General features: G+C 38.4%; 1 protein-coding gene across 2 annotated transcripts in view; it reads left to right on the top strand.

The window, feature by feature from the left end:
- The window catches only part of REEP3 (receptor accessory protein 3), a 50369-nt gene extending 34331 nt beyond the window's left edge, over nucleotides 1-16038 (top strand). For both annotated transcript variants that reach the window (XM_064464736.1, XM_064464737.1), the window contains 4 exons: nucleotides 1091-1204; nucleotides 8559-8706; nucleotides 11197-11348; nucleotides 12060-16038. In XM_064464736.1, coding sequence (XP_064320806.1) covers nucleotides 1091-1204; nucleotides 8559-8706; nucleotides 11197-11348; nucleotides 12060-12116 — 471 coding nt within the window. In that variant the 3' untranslated portion in view covers nucleotides 12117-16038. The remainder of the gene's footprint in view (nucleotides 1-1090; nucleotides 1205-8558; nucleotides 8707-11196; nucleotides 11349-12059) is intronic.
- Nucleotides 16039-17800: the final 1762 nt, after the last annotated feature.

The raw sequence follows: 17800 nt of genomic DNA, 5'->3' as shown, positions 1-17800 counted from the left end.
TCTGTTGACATGAGAAGCTTGGAGTACTCCAGTCTACTCGGTGCGCTTTGGGGAACCCAGCTGAGTGGAAGTGATGCAGTTTGACTTTCTACTGGAAGAACACGTGCAGTACTCTCTGTGCAGAATCATGAATGCAGCTTTAGCAACAGCTCTCCATGTTACCAGTTTTTCTAGCATAACCTAGTAATAAAACTTTGCAGGATGAATGACATTGACTTTTCTGGTGTGAAAACTGTAAGGATAAGAGGAGAGACCTGAGGGTTAAGGGAAGACCAGCCTGCAACAGAAAATACCCAAACAGAACATAGCTAAAGGATATTTAGCTTTAGCCAGATTATGACAGGGCCATAGATCTGCTTAGCTCTCTTTCAGTATTCTGTTTAGATGTGTGGAAAGAGCATTAGCAAAGGTGTGAAGACCACTACTGAAAAACCTCACAGTACAGAAAATAGCATTCGTAAAGGTCAGTTCTGGCCTTGCCCTTTATTAGGCAAAACAGGTAGCTGACATGATTGCCACCGATACGAACAGTAAGGTCGTCTCGACCTTCTGAAAGTTGACCTATAAACAGTTTGCAACTTCATAAGCTAAAGGGATTTTTTTCTGCTAGCTCTTGTGGACTACCTCGAAGGCTTTATCTCCAGCTCCAGGCATTTACCACAGCTGGGGATAAATGTCATGACTGTATTGTCCTTGGTACTTAACTTATGTGAAAGCTCTAGCTTCAGAAGTTCTTTGTGAGCTGACTCTAGCTTTCTAAGGAGCTCTCTGATTTTGTCTTAAGAATGTTATTTCTTGAACAGCTGACTAGCTAAGCTAACTCACTGTCAGGAACTTGCTTTGTAGCTGCAGTGTTCCTGAGCTGGACAAAAGTGATCTATTTTATCTTCTTGTTTGACCAGACATAATAGTTTTTTAAATGAGAGAGGATAAGTGAAATATCAGTATACAAAGGCAAGAGTAATTGTCTCATCAAATATTTTCTTAAAAATTTCTCCTGTCTTCCTTTATTGATGGAAAAATAATTCTGTAGGGTAATGTGACTTGCTTATGCATGGCCCTCTAAAATTCAAGTATGTTTTGCTTTTAGGAGATTGATGAGTACATCGTACAGGCCAAAGAAAGAGGCTATGAGACCATGGTGAACTTTGGAAGGCAAGGGTTGAATTTGGCAGCAACTGCTGCAGTGACAGCAGCTGTAAAGGTAACTTTCTGCATGCATTAATTGCTTTTGTCCTTGATATAGAACAGCATAATTGTACTGAGGATATGCCATTCCTAAATAAAAAGATTAATTCTGCAAATGTATTGACAACCTGGGACATGATTTAAGGGTTGCAGCACTGTAGTCATCCTCATAATATGTTTAAGATTTCCTGGATGATGGAGATTAGTTTACTGTAATTCAAAAGATTCCATGCAGTCTTCTATGCAGGCTTTTGGTAAAGATGACCATTGTTTCTTTTCTGTCTCTGTGCTTTCTTGTTGGTAAACAAACTATTTAAAGGATTTCTGGCTTTTCTGCTGTTTTTCTTCGTTCAACTTGAGGTAACTCCACATATGAAGTAAGGCATGAAAGATTACTACCACAGATAAGTTATCTTGACACAATTAACTCGTTTGCAATTTGTTGATTGAATTATTAAATTAATACACTAAGCATAAGCTTGCATATCGCTGTTGAGCATACTCTTGCTTTGTCACATAATTTCCATTAAATCATGAAGTAATCTGTGGTTGCTCCCAATTTATGTTTCTACAAAACTCATGATCTTTGGTTGAATTTCAGAGGGGTTTAGGTCTAGGAAAATAAAATACAAGCTTGTAAGTAAGATTCTAAGCAACTTTTGGCCCACCAAAAGGAGTATAAGTTTAGGCAATGTGTATCATACATAATAGTCATTTAAACCAAAACACAAAGTATGGAAAGATGTGTGTGTCCTAGCTAAATGATAGTTTTGATGTGATCAGGATTAATTTCTTCCTGTGAATAAATGAAACTGCTGTGATCATAGTAACAGGACGAAAACCTGAGCACTGTTAGTAGGTAACAGGAAACAGAGTTAATTAGGTACAGCTAGCATTTAACTTAAATTTCTGTGCCTTTATGTGAACTTCTAAAAACTGTGGTTTCAAATGCTATTTCAAAAAGGTTTAGGAAAATAGTCATTCACCTCTTCTTTGTTCAGTTAATCTCTTCTTAGAGATACATGTGGGTGGTAGTGTTAAAAAACAAAACAAAACAAACCCAAAAAGTGTTATTTTAAAATGTGGACATAATCAGCCTAAAATACTGAGAATAGGATTCAATTTGATAAGTGGTTCTCTTTTGCTATTCAAATTCTTAGTATTGCCTTGAGGCATAAAATAATTTAGGATGAAGCAGAGTACACATCTAAAGGAATGAAAGTATCCAGAATGAAAATAGGTTATTTCAAAACAAAAACAAACTCAAACAACAAAAACAAACAACAAAAAAATAAAAATGCCACCCCCACCCCCCAAAAAAACCCCCAACAAACCCCTAAACCCAACAAACAAAACCCTGAAGTACTCTACTGGGAAAAAGTTTAAGAACTATGCTAAATGCTACAATGCAAATTCCTTGCCCAAGAGCAGATCATAATTTATTACAGTGTGTACCTGTAATGATATTTGTGCTCTGTGTGTTTCCCTTATGTCTGGCTGTCTGGTGAAGGATGGATATTTCCTTGTTAATCCTTACAGCGTTACAGAAATATTGTAAAATAAATAACACAAATATCTCCTCCCACTTTCTTCTGAAATAATGAATAACTTTTTCGTAAATGTCTGTGTTTAGATTTCATTGCTATTCAGCTGTGACTGGCAAGATGCCTGCTCTATTTCTTAAAACTTGTTAAACATGCTCATGAATATTTGTACAGAATTAGTTTGGTGCAGATGAGATGCTTGGGCAAAACAGCCACCACAGTACCGAAGACCTAAAATAGACATGATTTTTAAACAGTATGAAAGAAGACACTCTGAAAATCTTTATTTTGGCATGTTAAACCTCTCTGCAGTTTGTCATTCCAAAAAGCTGAGCGTGACTGCTCGATGCAAGCAAATGGAGACAACGCATGTGTTCTTGATTTTTTTTTTTTTTTTTTTTTTTGTTCCCTGTTTTTCAAGAGTTGACTGCTGCCTCCAGCAGGTGAAAAGATTATCCCTTCAGCATGAGCTGGTGGAGCATGCTATAGGATTTCAGGAATGGAATCCTACTAGTGGGATCAGTTTTGATGGGAAGGAGACACCGACACCCTTTTGTAACTTTAAAAAAAATTTTTAAAAATTATTTTTGATGGAGCAGGCATGCTTTTTCTGGCATATCAGATCTCAAATTAGGAGTGGAGAATGTGGGAGATTAAACACAAGAGGAGGTCCAAAGAAAGCTTCTGTTCGCTAAAATGTCCAAGCAAAGGATGCTACGATGTTTGCTTATGCCGACTTTAGGATGGTGGTAAAATTGCCTGGAAACCCTTTGGAATATGTTCAAGATTAAGTGTGGGAAAGAGTGTTTTTCTCCAAGGGCTGTCAAAGGAATATGGGATTAGTATTAAAAGGCTAGTTGGCTGTGTAGGGGAGGCTGGAGCAGCCAGCCAGCCAGGTCAGTCTACTGAAACTTGACATAGCAGTTAAGTTAAAATGTAATTGGCAGGAGTCGTGGCTTAGCTTACATTCCTATACTGATATTTTTATCTGGTACTAGTTAGCCACAGCTGATATAAAATTTAGTGTTCCAAAACTTGCTAAAGAGCGTGAATTAGGAAAATAAATTGTGGAACTCTTGTGTTAATTTAAGTAAACCAAACTTTGTAAAATTCTGATTTCAGGAAACTTAGAGATGAAATATGGTCTAGGCTGACTTTTACAAGTGACTAATAAAAATTTTCTTCCAAGTATAAAAGAATCAGCACCGAGATGCCTTAATGGTAGGAAAGTTGTTGGACCTCTTTCAGCTCAATAGCATATGGATTTGTGGAAATTATGTCCGCAATGCTAAGTTTCACTTCTTGTGTTTTGATGCATCTGCTTTCCAGATCTTCTGAGATGCCAGTTAACTGTACATTCCAATTTTTGCCAACACATAAATTCTGACTTCTGAAGCTACTAGTGAAAACTGGTTTCTATATTGCTGTGTGCGGGACAGCTGCCTAATTAAGCTGTGAAATGCGCTGTCCTTCTTTATGAGGTCACACAAGTATTGTCATTTGTAAAGTATTATTTGGTAAAGAAAAAAAAAAACATTCTGAGGGCTGTGTTCCTATGTGTCTTTTAGTCATTCTGAATCTGCTGCCTCTTTGCTGATTGAATGTTATTCAAATGGCCTTGCTCAGACTTCCCCTTCTTCCCACTCAGGGCATGGCAGAGCAAGGAGGTATCTTGCAGCCAGCTGTGGCGTACAGCCAATATCACTATGAGCAGCTCAGCTCACCAGCAATATTGCTTTCATCCCTTCTCCCTGCCGGGACTGCCTGGCATGCTGCAGAGGTCATTCACGGGACAGCAGGCCCTCTCTGTGTTGAGAGGGAACAGAAGTCATTCCCCTCCGTCAGCCCGGATCGGATCAGTGAGAGAACAGCTGGGAATGTGGGTGCTGCACGCTGCAGCTCTGCAGCCACAAAGCTCCCAGCAGCTCCACTGAGAGCTTGTCCAATGAAGGAAAGCAGCTTTGTTCAGTGATCCTGATCACTGAGGGGGTGCAAGTCTGATTTAAACAGCAACAAAAAAAGAGTCCGAGGCAGACATACTGTGTGGTGTCTGTTTACAGCAACTTCCCCGAGTTAAGTATATAGATCATAAAAATACATTCTCAAGAACAAAATAGAGAAGGGCATTTTGTATGTGAGGGTCAGCTGATGAGAGGGTATAGTAATAGCGTACTAGAGTCTGAGGAGTCCCTTAAGTAGGCTATATTTATAAAAAACTAGATTTAGAAACCTATTACAGCTTAAACTAGTGCTTCAGGCTGGTAACTGGTAATGAATATGGTCTCTGAAAAGTGTTTAATATCTTTTAGGAAATACTATTGAATAAATCAGCAGACTCATTCTTCAAGACTTGCTTTTTTTTTTTTGAGACAACACAAACTTTATAGGGCATATCTCTTCAACATTAACTTATATAGAAGTTTGAGCACCGAAGTTGTTCTCTGATTCTTTGCCTGCATTGTAACTGTAAATGTGTCTCAATCTTTTGTCATGTAGTTTAGTTGGTGGCCTCTGGGCTGGATGCAGCCCACTGTATTACTCCTTTAGTGATAGGAACTGTTGAAATAATGGGACACCAGTGCAAGCGTGGCAACTGCTCTGCTGTCTTCTCATAAGCAGCACTGTGGGGCTGTGTGCATGGCTGGGGAGAGGCGATGGCTGCTTCCGTACCCATGGCATGAGCACGGAAGCAGGAGATGCCCCTTCACCTCTACCTGCAATCGGATTGCTGTGCCTTCTGTTTTGTGGGCAAACATCTTGCTTTCAAGCTGTGGCTAGTAACTCTCTGAACTTTCGATCAAGATATCAAAGCTCTTACTGTGTTAATATCCTCAATGTGAACTTGCTGTCACATTTCCTGCAGTAGAGGGTATTTAATATTTTTCAGCCAGACTTTAATTCTGAATTGATAGTAATCTGGATACTCATGGAATGCTTTATTTCATCAGAAAGCAATTAATCCGCTTCTTTTGGGGGTGTGTGTGTAAGAATCTTCCTAAATCTTAAGTGCTGTATGAACACAGTGATGTGTTTTGGGTTGGGTTTTTTTTAATAAACAACCTACACCCACACAAAACACCTTGAAATTTGTCCTCTAATTAATCTATGCAGTGGTGTGGAGTAGAAATCAATCTTGATTTGGCTATGCTGGATGTTCTGAGAGGTGAGATGGAGGCTGTGTTGAGGCAGGAGGAGACGGGGAAGACTGTACGGGAGTACCTGCACAGGATGAGTAAAATGCATGACCGTGACTATGCAGTACGGCAGTGGTTGTGCAGCCCCCATTCCTACTGTGACTCTCAGGCACGTGTGCTGTATCTCTTATTTGTACATGCATCCTTTCAAACTTTTTAATATTTGCTGTGAGTAACTTGAGTGAAACTTTCCATCTTGGCAAGTACTTTTGGAATGAAGGGCCCGTTGTATTAACCGGTTACGTCCTCACTGAATGAGGCAGTACTCCACAGGAGCTCCAGCCTCATTGAATGTGCAGTTTGGTTAAGGGCGTAATGTTGTTTTATGGCACATAGCTTGACTTTTTTCTCCTTTGAAAAACAAAATTCTGTATTGAAAATCTGCACTGAAAAAGAAGGCTGAATATTCCTAGCTTGGATCTAGTCCTCTATATCTACAGTGGAATAGGAAACATAAGCTTGTAATGTGAATTCTTATTGTGTTAGTTATTACAGTCTTAATTATGTTCTCTTGTACAATTTGCAAATGTCTTTTTGTAGTAAATAGCATGATGAATGAACTTGCTGTGCAACTGCTATGCAAGTATGTATTTTTATATTTTTGTTTCTGGCCAAACTCAGCTTCTGTCACTATTTTATAGTAGATTCTGTCCACACTTGGTGAGTGGAGTTGTGCTGAATTTATGTGGATTCTGTGGAGAACCAGTGGGTCAATTTTATGCATTCATCAGTGTCCAGTGATTGAGACCTGAGTCCAATTGTATCTCTTCAAGCAGTGGGTGCAGACTGATCAAGAGTCTTGTGTGTTACTGCAGATACTGTAGACTGTTACTTGTTGTCAAAAGAAGCAGTCCTGTCTCTCCAGTTCTCTTATCTCTAGTGTCCTAGCAGCTGTTAGTTCTCATGAATGGCTGGTTCCTGCTTTGGTTTACTGTGCAAATGCTTTTCACAGTGAGAACTGGAGTAGTGGAAGGACAGGATTCCTGCCTTAAGGCTGGACAGACCTGCCTTAAATAAGCCTCTTTTGGGGACAAAATTAACTTCAGGATTTCTACAATAGTTTATACACAGACTGTTCAGTGTTAGTAGTGCATTTTAACTCATAGCAAGCTGTAGGTGTGTTCTTGAACTGTCAGTCATCCTACATGTATGTAGGAAGAACTAGAAAAGTTAAGGTTCCTACTTCTCTCATAGGAAGCCCCTTCTTTGTTATTGTTCAGTGGCAATGTATGAATGGTATTGTAAGAATTCAGATATTTTCGCCTGCGTAGCACACTGTCTTAGCTTCATACGCTGTACTAATGACTAGTCATTACAAAATGCGTATTAGGTTTCAGCCACTTCCCGACACCACCCCACCACCCCCCCGCCTTTGGTGGCCATGCAGGCTTAAGGAGTATCACTCTACTGTCTCTTTGCTTTACATGGCTATTTTTAATATGGAATAATTTAGTGTGCTGGTCTACCATCTGCAAACAGTTGTTGCCGTGAGAGTGGGAACAAATGGCTGTGGTTAGTGGTGCAAAGCTGCCTCACACTGGTGCTGTTGCAGAGAAGAGTGTGTGGAATTGCACCCAGATTTCTGCTACTGCTAGCTAACATAATTCTCAGATGAGGAATTCTACTTAAAAGCTTCATTCGTAAGAATGAAACAAAATCTTGAACCCCTTGTTCGAAGTAGGATTCATGCTCAGGCTTGTCAATGTTCCTCTGAAACAGTTGCTTTTTGCTTTATATGCCAGAGAGAGAAGAATTAAATGTTATTTTAACATGACATTGAGTTATGTGCTTGTCCTCTTAGCTGCTTATGCAACAAATTACGCTTCAATGCTTTAATAACAACATCATCTGGTGTAAGATGAAAGAGCTGCTTGACAACCCTTCTTTGCAAAGGGGAACTTCCTATATATCCCCTGTAGAAAAGATGTAAAGACAAACAGAGAAGGAATACTAATGTTCAAATGTGATCAGGTATCCTTATATGTAGCATTAGATTTTGGGTTGGTATGATGTCAGTAAAGCTACGTTAGTAAGAGACCCTGCCAGCCTGTAGTCCAGGCAGGACCTCATTGGCTTGTGGTTTCAAGTTTCTGTCAAGTAGAGCTTTTGTAGTGCTGCCAGTTTCTCGGTTACTTGAGTTCATGTTACAGGGTGTATTTTTAACACTTTTTTCCTTTCTTATGCATATTCAAATTTGTAGGGGGTAAAATATATAATAGCAGAAATCTTTATTTATCTTAAACCACACTTTCTGAAACGGAAGCATTAAACCCACTGTCACGCTACCTAGCGTTGCTAGAGAAATACCATGTTTGAAGTAAATTGAGCATTTCTGATTGTTTCTTTTTAAATACTTTGTCTCACTCAAAAAGCCTTTATTTGCTCAGATTAAAGGAGTGAAATGAGACATTTGTAATGAAACTGCTAGTTTATCTTTAACTTTTTGTCTAGGAGAAATCTACAGTTAAGCTTGAGTAAAAGCAATAGTTAAAGCAAATGTAAATGTACTGCATGCTTATATTCAATGAGCTTTTGTAGTGCAACGAGGAAGCATGGACTTAAACATCTTAACCCAACATGAACAGCAAAGATAAACCTCTGCTTTGTTTTCAAAGATACTGTTGTATTTCAGAGTCAAGGAGCGATAACTGAGAAACTGAGAAGTTTCAGTATGCATGATTTGACTACTATACAAGGAGATGAGCCAGTAGGACAGAGACCCTATCAGACATTACCAGAAGCAAAAAAGAAAACTAGAGCCTCTGCAAGTGAATCTTCAGGTTAGTATCTATCTAATTTTTTTCCAGCTAAAAGAACAAGTCACCAAGGACAGAAATGGGAAAGGAGAAATACTTTTACCCCATTTAGAAATGGAAAAGGCCTCACGGAACTCCACTGCACTTGAACAGAGTTGACTTGAGCAGGATATATCATGACAGTTGAGAAATGCTCCCTGCATTATTTTCTTCTTGCAGCCACTAATGGTGTACTCATACTGGACTTGTTATTCCTATCTTTGCCCATTAGCAATGAGAATTCCTTGCCAAAGTAAAGCTTAATTGAAAGTAAAAAAAAACCAAACACGATGTTAAGTGGTGTCCCTGTGACAAACGTACAAAAAGTTAAACATGAAAATTTATGGAAGCTCAATAAATAGGAAGAGAAAATTAAAGGAAATTAATTCAGTAGATCTGTAATGATAGTTCAAAATGTAAAATTGCTTGTGGTGATAAGAATAATGAAGGCATTAAGTTGTCATAATGGATTGATGCACATGAACACTGAAAAGATGGTGTGCAGTGACCAATGCATGTTTTTGCAGAGATATTTTATTAGTCTTACTATTTTATTATATATAATATTAGTCATTATTATTGTCATCATCTGGCTCTTGACTTATGATGCTTGAAGGAGGGTTTCAGTGGAAGGCTGTCAAATGCACCTTTCCAAATGGTTAGGCTACTATCTATAGTGGTCTATTATTTTTTTTTTCACTGAAGCCTGTCATTTCTTCTCATCCCTCCATTTCGTGAGGGGTGGCACTTGTGGAGCACAAGGAATTCCAGGAATTGCATGGTAGCCTGTGGTGCTTCTGAGGAATAAATGGCTGCCTGAATGGCCCTAAGCTGAATTGTTAACTAAGCCCAGAAGGTATCCTGTGCAGGTTAGCAGAAACACAGGCGGTGCTGGCAAGAGAAAGCCCATTAATTCATCAAGAGTTGCATTAGGAATGATGTCACTGCAGCTGTTGTGCAGGGGCTATTCCTCAGTAAAAAAGCATCTTGAAGTAGCTTGAAAATACTAAAAATTCCATTTGAAATAAATTACTTGGGTGCAGTTTATACTGTGTAAATAACCACTGATTGTGAGATTCAGCCTTGTATGTCAAAAAGCTTTCTTAGAGCTAGTTTAACTTAATTTTTTCTACTCCTGGACCTAAGTCTGGTGGACGCCTCTTCTGTTTTCTTTGAGGTTTCTTCAGCATTAGAGATTTAACAAAGAACAAACCACAGATAGAGTTAGGAACACTACATAGCAACATTTCATTGCACCTAGCAGAGTGTTCTTTTTTTGTGATCTGAACTGGGAGTTCCTGCACAAATCAGTTTAAAAGACCATGTTGTAGAGGACATTGATCATAGGGTGGCTGAGCTGCCAGTATGCTTGCTGTGAAAAAGGAAAATGTGATTTTGATGCATCAGAAGAGGTGTTACAAATAGAGATAAGGAAGTATTGCTGCCACTGCAAACATCTGTAGCCAGAAACTATGAGTAACAGATGTGATTCAAATCTTCCATACTAAAAAAGATGAATTGAAACTGTACTGGAGGCAGGGGTATGTTACCTCTAGAATGGCAGAAGAGGCAAGTCTGCCCTAAGTAGTTGTGGAGTAGGTGAGTGTGATTCTGATTTCAGGAAAAAAAATGAAATAACCAAAGGAAAATAATGTAATTAAGGCAAAATAAAATATTGGCTTAAGATGAAATGTACATGGTTCATGAATAAAGTTGGGTTTGGAGTCTAAAAGTTGTCTGTTACAGCTTGTAGGTTCTGGAAAGACCTTATAAAAGGAGAGCTTGGCAGGGAGGAGGCATGAGACTACATTCTGGGGTTTTTTGATAAATCTAGGATGGTGATTCAGGGCTCTTCTGGACCCGAAGGAGCTCTTCAGCACGTGTTTTAAAGCAGAATGCGCCCTCTAGTGAGAATCTTCTGGTAATAATCTTGCTGCTATTTCTGTAGGATTTAAACAACCCTTAGTAGTACTTTGACATTGTATCAATCTGAAAGGAATTTTGGTACTAAATATGAAGAGAAGTAGGCAAGTATGAAGAAAGATCCCATGAATCACAGAATCATAGAATGGTTTGGCTTGGAAGGGACCTTTTAAAGATCATTTAGTCTAACCCCCCTCACATGGGGATTGTAGCCAAAAACCTTAAGTACTTCTCAAGATGACCACTGAGGTTTTTGCAGTTGAGTGTAAAGCAGATGATGGTAGCAGACCGATGGTTTAATTTTTGACAATTGAGGAACCACTGCATTTCATACCTATGGAATGAAGTGGCTTGTTACGTACAAATGGCAGAATTATAATTAACAAGCTCCCGGCAGACTAGCTGTTTCACCCTTTTGAAATGGCTGGCAGACGGACCATATCATTTAAAAGAAAAAAGGATATGTGATGAAGATGAAATGCGTGGCTTGCTTAGAAAACTGTGTTACAGCTACTTCTTCTTAAACATTTTATAAAAACCGTTTTTTTAAAGGTTACAAGACTCCACTGGAAAAAAATCCTGGAGATGATAAAACAGATGAAGAGATGGAGGGGACACATTCAGAGGATGAAATGTTTGCTCAGAGAGGCCTTCGAAGAACTCAGAGCATGAAATCTGTGAAAAGCATTAAAGGCCGTAAAGAGGCAAGTATAATCTTAGTTAAGTACTGAGCTTGTTCTTAACAGTGTACCCTAGCATTTTTAATACTGTAGAAATTTTTTTCTTAATCTTAGAGGGGTTATCAATAATAACTGAGTTGTAAAACACTAAATGGAGAAGGAAGTATTTTATAATGATATCTAAGCTTGGAGCTTTTGTACTTTAGAGTGTTAAAGAAATGAACTAAGGGAAAAAGGGAGGAGCACAAGTAGACTCTGTGCTTGTAATGCTAATTTTGGCACCGGGCAAGCCCAAATTCCAGGAACTGCACACCTTGAAAAGGATGTACATAGCGGTATTGTGATCTGTGTTTGCATGTCTTGGTTAAACATCTGCTGCTTAATGCATTGAAGAAGATTCAGAATTTTTTAGTTCCCATAGATATATGGCCTACTTTGACCTGTAACCCACAAAAAGAAGATTCAGTCTAGGATTCAAAGTGCTTTAAGTTTGCATATGTCACAAAACGTAGATATTTCAGAATAAATGTCTATGGAATATCATAAAAGATTTTGGGTAATTTTGGGAACACAGTTGAGACTTAACTTTCGTGTCCAAGTCTGTTGAAACTATCTCATTCTGTCATAGGTAAATTCTCTTAAAGATGCTTACTAGATTAGATTAGTGGGAAGGTAAATATTTCTGCCTGAAGTGATCTCAACTCTTGTTAAATTATAATTTTTTCCCCCCCTCAGATACGGTATGGATCACTGAAATACAGAGTAAAGAAGAGGCCCGCTGTATACTTCTAAGTGTATTGCACAATGCCTGCGAGAAAAACTGCTGTATTATAACAACTTGAATTCAGTGTGTCAAGTGTTAAAAGATCTGTGTATGATTCATGTAATGAGTGTGTATGAATTACTACGGTAGGACTTGGTTTTATGAACCTAAATGGTTGGATAAAGTATTACTCTGCTTTTTTGTAATTGCTTATTGTTTAGACATAAATCTGGACAAGTTATAGTATGAATTTCGGCACTTCTTAAATAGGAGTTAAACAGGAACAGGAAACAGCCTTTTTCCAGAGGTCCTGAACAGACTGAAATAACTACAACTCCAATTGAATTAGCAGAAGCTGTAGGTATTTGGAACTTGTGAAAATCGAACCCATAATGTCCCCAAGTTTACATGGAAAGATAGGTATACTTGAAATATTTTTCTGAACTACAATTCCTGAAAAGCCCTTGTGTAATTTAAAAATGTACGGTTTAAAGGACAGTGGGTGATGGTGGGGAAGGAAAACGAAAGACGAGGTAGATAAGGTACATCCTTAAAGTCATCATCTTGCATCGTATTGCCAAGCTTAACAAACTTACACTAATAGGTGCAAACTGGGGGTACATTTAGCACTTTATGCAAAACTGTATAGTTTTGCACACTTACTGATTTACAGCTGCACATGTCATTTTAGTGACTTCTTCAGTAGGTTAGGCTCTTTGAATGCCAGCAATTCTTGTATTTCATGACCTCTTTTAATTTATCTTGATTGCTAAGTACACTTAAGATACTGTAGGTAATTGCTACTAACAATATTGTCGGGTGCCTTTCCATGTATTACAAGGCTGTGTGGATTTTTGTCTGTGTGGGTTTGTTGTGGGTTTTGTTAGTTTTATTTGTGACTCTTTCTCCTTCACCTAGAGAGATGTATACATGATTTAGGTCAGTTTTTGGTTAAAATTTTGGTAAGTAAAACCTCTAGCAATTCCAGTGACAGACCTCAGGGATCTGATCAGCCCATCAGCTGTGCATTAGTAGTCATGCTGACATAAAAGCATATATTCAGGCCCTGGTTTGGTTTTGCTCAGCATTGCTTTAAGAATGAAAACATATATATTAAAACATGTATGTGTGTATATTTCATATCATGTGTGGATTCTAAAGTTGGCTGTGTATTAGCTTCTATTACTAAAGTTATTAGTAAAATATTTACACAAAAATCGCTTTTTCTAAAAGTATCCAGATTATTTAGTCAGCCATTTTATAACCTAGAGTTATGGCATAACAGTTGTCACAGAAATTAATTTTAGATTGTCATTCAAGGCAGGGACTTGTCAGAATTACTTTTTTGAGGTCCCCTTTGCTTCTGTTTCTGCAGTTCTGAGAATTAGGCTGATTTTAGTTTTCTGTGTGACTATTTCTACTGTGGATTCAGGGAGAAAACACCCACTTCTTGTAGATAGTATTTTGTTACTTGGCGTGGGGAGAGTAGTGTTACTTTTCTTCAAGAGAAAATGGTGTGTGATCCCTCTTATCATTGGACTCCAATCCTTAGACCTTCCCCCAGGTACGACAGTCATCTGCAAGTCTACTGCAGCGCTTTTAAACATATTCCTAAGGCTTGGGCCTGCTGCAGTTCTTTTTCTTTGTATTACAGCTATGGTGGTTTTACTGCTGGTAGGCACTAAAGGCCTGGCATTTGAAGTTGTCTTCTGTGAATTTTGGGCCAAGGTTTGAATTGTATGGATAAAAATGCAGCTGGTCTGTATTGGCATTGCATTACTCGCTTGCTATTGTAGGCACTTGCCAGCCAAGTGCAAAGCCTTGGTCAAATGTAACGATACTGATGGTGCAGTGCTTTTAGCATCTCTGAGGAAGCTAAATGCTTTAGTAAGAAGTTGCAACAGTCCATATGTGATTAAAAGGCTGCAGCTTGTATTACTTTACTCAAAGATGCAGTTTTGTACCAGGATACAGGAAGGCTGCTCTCTCCCAAATGACTACGGTGCAAAAATCCCATCCTCTAACCAAAACTATAACTTGTGATCTGGCTTTTATAAGGAGCTGTTGTCTGTGGGGAGGCAGTGATCGGAAAGGCGGCCTCCCCAGGCGTAGTTCATCACTTGTGCCGCTGGAATGTCTGTGCTTCTCATCCATTTCCCTGAATGTAGATAAAGGCTATCTGTGTGTTAAGGTATGTAATGTTAGAGGAAACTGAGGCTTTTATATTTGCATCTCGCTCCTCTTTGAAAATTAGACTAACCTGGGCGTTGGGTGGAATCTCTAACTCTTACTTTCCAGTTGAGCGTCCTCTGTGAGCACTTGCTGCCACATCTTGCTTTAACTCATCGTGTTTTATCTGCAAGCATGGCAATAAAATTGTCATATGCAGGATTCTGGTTTGTGCAAATGAAGGAGCAGGGTAAGACCTTCCTTCAGAATTACAGTTCCTTTTACAGCTTCATGTAGACCCTGTTTCAGGGTTTGTGTTCTTTTCACATTTCCAGGGCTAGACATCATTGGAGTAGTTCAGGCTCTACCACACCTGTGGTCAGTAAGTTGCTCTCTGTGTCATTATGTACTTGAGGCTATAAGTTCTGGCAGACTTAACTTGCTAATTAAGTAGTGACAAAGGCTAAATAAACTCTCCTTTTTTATGAACTACACTTGGAACTAGGAAAGCTGGCAGTATTATTACTATTAATTACTGTTTGCATATAAACGTACTTCTGTTCTCTCAGATACCGTCTTAAGTGATAAAACATCCAGTGTTTTCCTAGCTGTTTTTTTCCTGTCTAATATCCTACTAGAAAGTGATTTTCTTGACAGCTTGATTTTGCTCTTTGAATTCATCCTGAAACTGGTTTGCTACATTATCTTTTTTCCCCCCTTGCTGTTCATTGTCAGCTGATGCTTGGGAGGGCACAATGGCATGATTAGCTTTCATCCCAATGATATGTGTTTTCCTCTGCTCGTTGAATTTAGTTTAGTTTGGTTTTTGAGGTACTACACAATCTTATAAACTTTGCATACAGGGAATTTTAAAACTTTTTTTGCCTTAGCAACTGCAAAAGCGATCTGTCTAGCTCTTGCCAGTAAACTTCTTGGAAAAATGTTAAACAAAAACCAAAATTTAACTTAACATTCTTCTTGGTTTTGGAATGTAAAATGTAGTTCATGTCAAATTTATAAAATCTTATGAATGAAGTGTTTCCTGAGAATTGACTGTCACCAACAGGACTGCTAATACAAAGGAAAATGTATATAGAGGTTAAAGGTACTTTAAAAGAGAGTACATATTTCTTGTTAAATGATATAAAGGTTTCAAGCCTTTCCAAAATATATCTGAACTGACTCATATTTCTTAGCAAGAGCCTACTGTACATGCTAAAATACACAGTTTGAGATGAGGATTAAATTCATGGCCTCAGTTGCAAATACACTTAGGCCAGACTGATTACAAGGTAATTGCCAATATTAGCTACTTAATGCTAATGGCTTTGCTATGTGAAAGTAAGTGAGTATTATCCAAGATACTTTTTGCAAACTGTAATGAAGTTTAAAATGAGCAGAAGATAATTTGGTTAAACAGAATGGTTGGTAAATGCTAGATGCATTTAACACACTGTTTGTAACAAAAGATGTGTTTTATTTTTGCTGTTGCTTTTATTAGTGGGAAGTTGGTATTTTTAAGTATTTTTCTACAAAAATGTTTATGTGCAAAGGCAATACTTTAACATTTTTCAAGAACTTGTATTTTTAAATGCTACAGACCAGAGACTGTCTACATTGAGACTGAAGTTAGTAGCTTTAAAAAAAGGCAATGTAAGCTTTAATTTTTATATTGTAAGAATAACTTGCTGTCAATTTGTTTACATATTTGTAGGAGGGGAAGCTTCATTATGCATTGACTTACCTTGATACTATCTTTAATAAATGCGGATTTAAGCAGGATGCAGTGGATATTTTATTACCTGAATTACAATTAACAAACCAGTCACTTTGTAATCTGTATTCTGTTTTTATTATGATGATTGCAGTACTGAATCAACCTATACGAATTTTGAAGATACTTGTAAAATTGTTCAAAGTATGACTAAACTGTCCTTGAGGTTTTGCCGTGGAGCCTGATGCTGATTCAGACTCAAATGAAACTTGCCTGGCTAAAGGCAACTTGAAAATGCTGTAGTGTTACCTATTTTGATTAGATGTTCAGTTTGGAGTAAACTCCAAAATAAGATGCTTAGTCTTCCAAAAGAGTATGGCTTCTGGGGAACTGCTGGATTATTTTTTTTTTTTTAAATTAACCCACTTCTAATGCTAGGTTGTTGGTTTTGATTTTTTTAATTAATTGATGCAGCTTCATTGTTGTTTGTGCTGACAGACAGATTTTGTTTTGTATTTCCTAGTCAAACAGAGTTCTTCTGGTAACCCAGAGAAGGAGATGCATAGGTAAATTTGGGCCTCTCCTTTTTTGAACCTCACTTCAAGTAAGCTGTTAATGCCCCTAGCAAAACCCAAGCAAAAAAACCTCTGCAACCACGTTTTCTGGACCTTTTTTGGAAGCCTTAAAACTACTATTTATTGCTTACTGTCTCCTAAGCATTATGAAAATACATCCCAGAAGCACGGGCTGACTGTAAGGGACCCTGCAGTGATACGATTCCTAATGTCGGAACGGCTGATGTCGTACAAAACGCCTGCCTGCTGAAGAAATTGTGGATGTAGAGAACAGTGCTGATTCTTTATTTGTTCAACTAATGTTTAGCAGGTAGCAGAAACACTTATGAATGTGGGCTGAAAGCTGTCTTCCTGTCGTTTAACATGATGCTGGTGAGACCTGCTCAGGGAACGATTATCTGGTGATTCTAAAATAGTGCTGGTACATATGTCCTAGGCTAAAATGCTCAAGACTAAGCAGATGCAGCAATGGTGAAGGTATTTTGGGGCTCTTTGTTTTAAGAGACTAAGAGTTGTGTTTTTTCCACACTAATGTGGGAAAATGGATGATTGAGCAGGAGGAAGAACTTAATAGATCTTGTAAGATCAGTAGACTTCCAAAATTATTTTCATCCTTTCTGTAGATCTAGTCAGGAACAAAATGGGAGCCTGTCTTGTTAATGTCTGCCTGCCTTTGCCAAAGTTCAGCAACAGATCGTTCTGTTTGTGTTAGGGTAGGAGTCATGAAAGCAGCTGGAGCAGAGGCTGTAAGGAATTCAAGTAAAACCTAGGATTTCACTACTGTCAATGTATGGTGACTACATGGATGAGGAAGCTCAGAAATTATTTAGAAAATCCCTCTTATCCATGCTGTCACAATTCCAAGGTAAGCAGCCCTTTGACCCTCCTCACTTAGTTGTTCCCAGGCAATGTACCCACTGTGTCGCGTGGCGCTCACGGCACTCCCGGTGAGCTGAGCCGTCCCATCCAGTCTTTCCACAATTTTACTTCTCCTGGACTAAGAATACTAAGGGCAGATCATCCTAACTTACTGCCTCAAAGGAAAGAATTTCTTGGTATGGCTAACTGGGGAGGAAGACGTAAAGCCCCAAAGCAAAACAAAAACCCTGTGTAAAGCTGCACCTGCAAATGTAATGCTAGGACAAAGGCAAGCATAACCACGCGTATTGCACTCTTGAAGGACTTACACCAAAGACGGCCACTCACTGTGCTTCTGTTAAACCCTTTTTCCCTAGGTCTAATTAATAATGTCTTT

Source organism: Phalacrocorax carbo, chromosome 13 (assembly GCF_963921805.1).
Source record: "Phalacrocorax carbo chromosome 13, bPhaCar2.1, whole genome shotgun sequence".
Lineage (NCBI taxonomy): Eukaryota > Metazoa > Chordata > Aves > Suliformes > Phalacrocoracidae > Phalacrocorax > Phalacrocorax carbo.
This window is presented reverse-complemented; position numbering and strand designations above follow the sequence as displayed.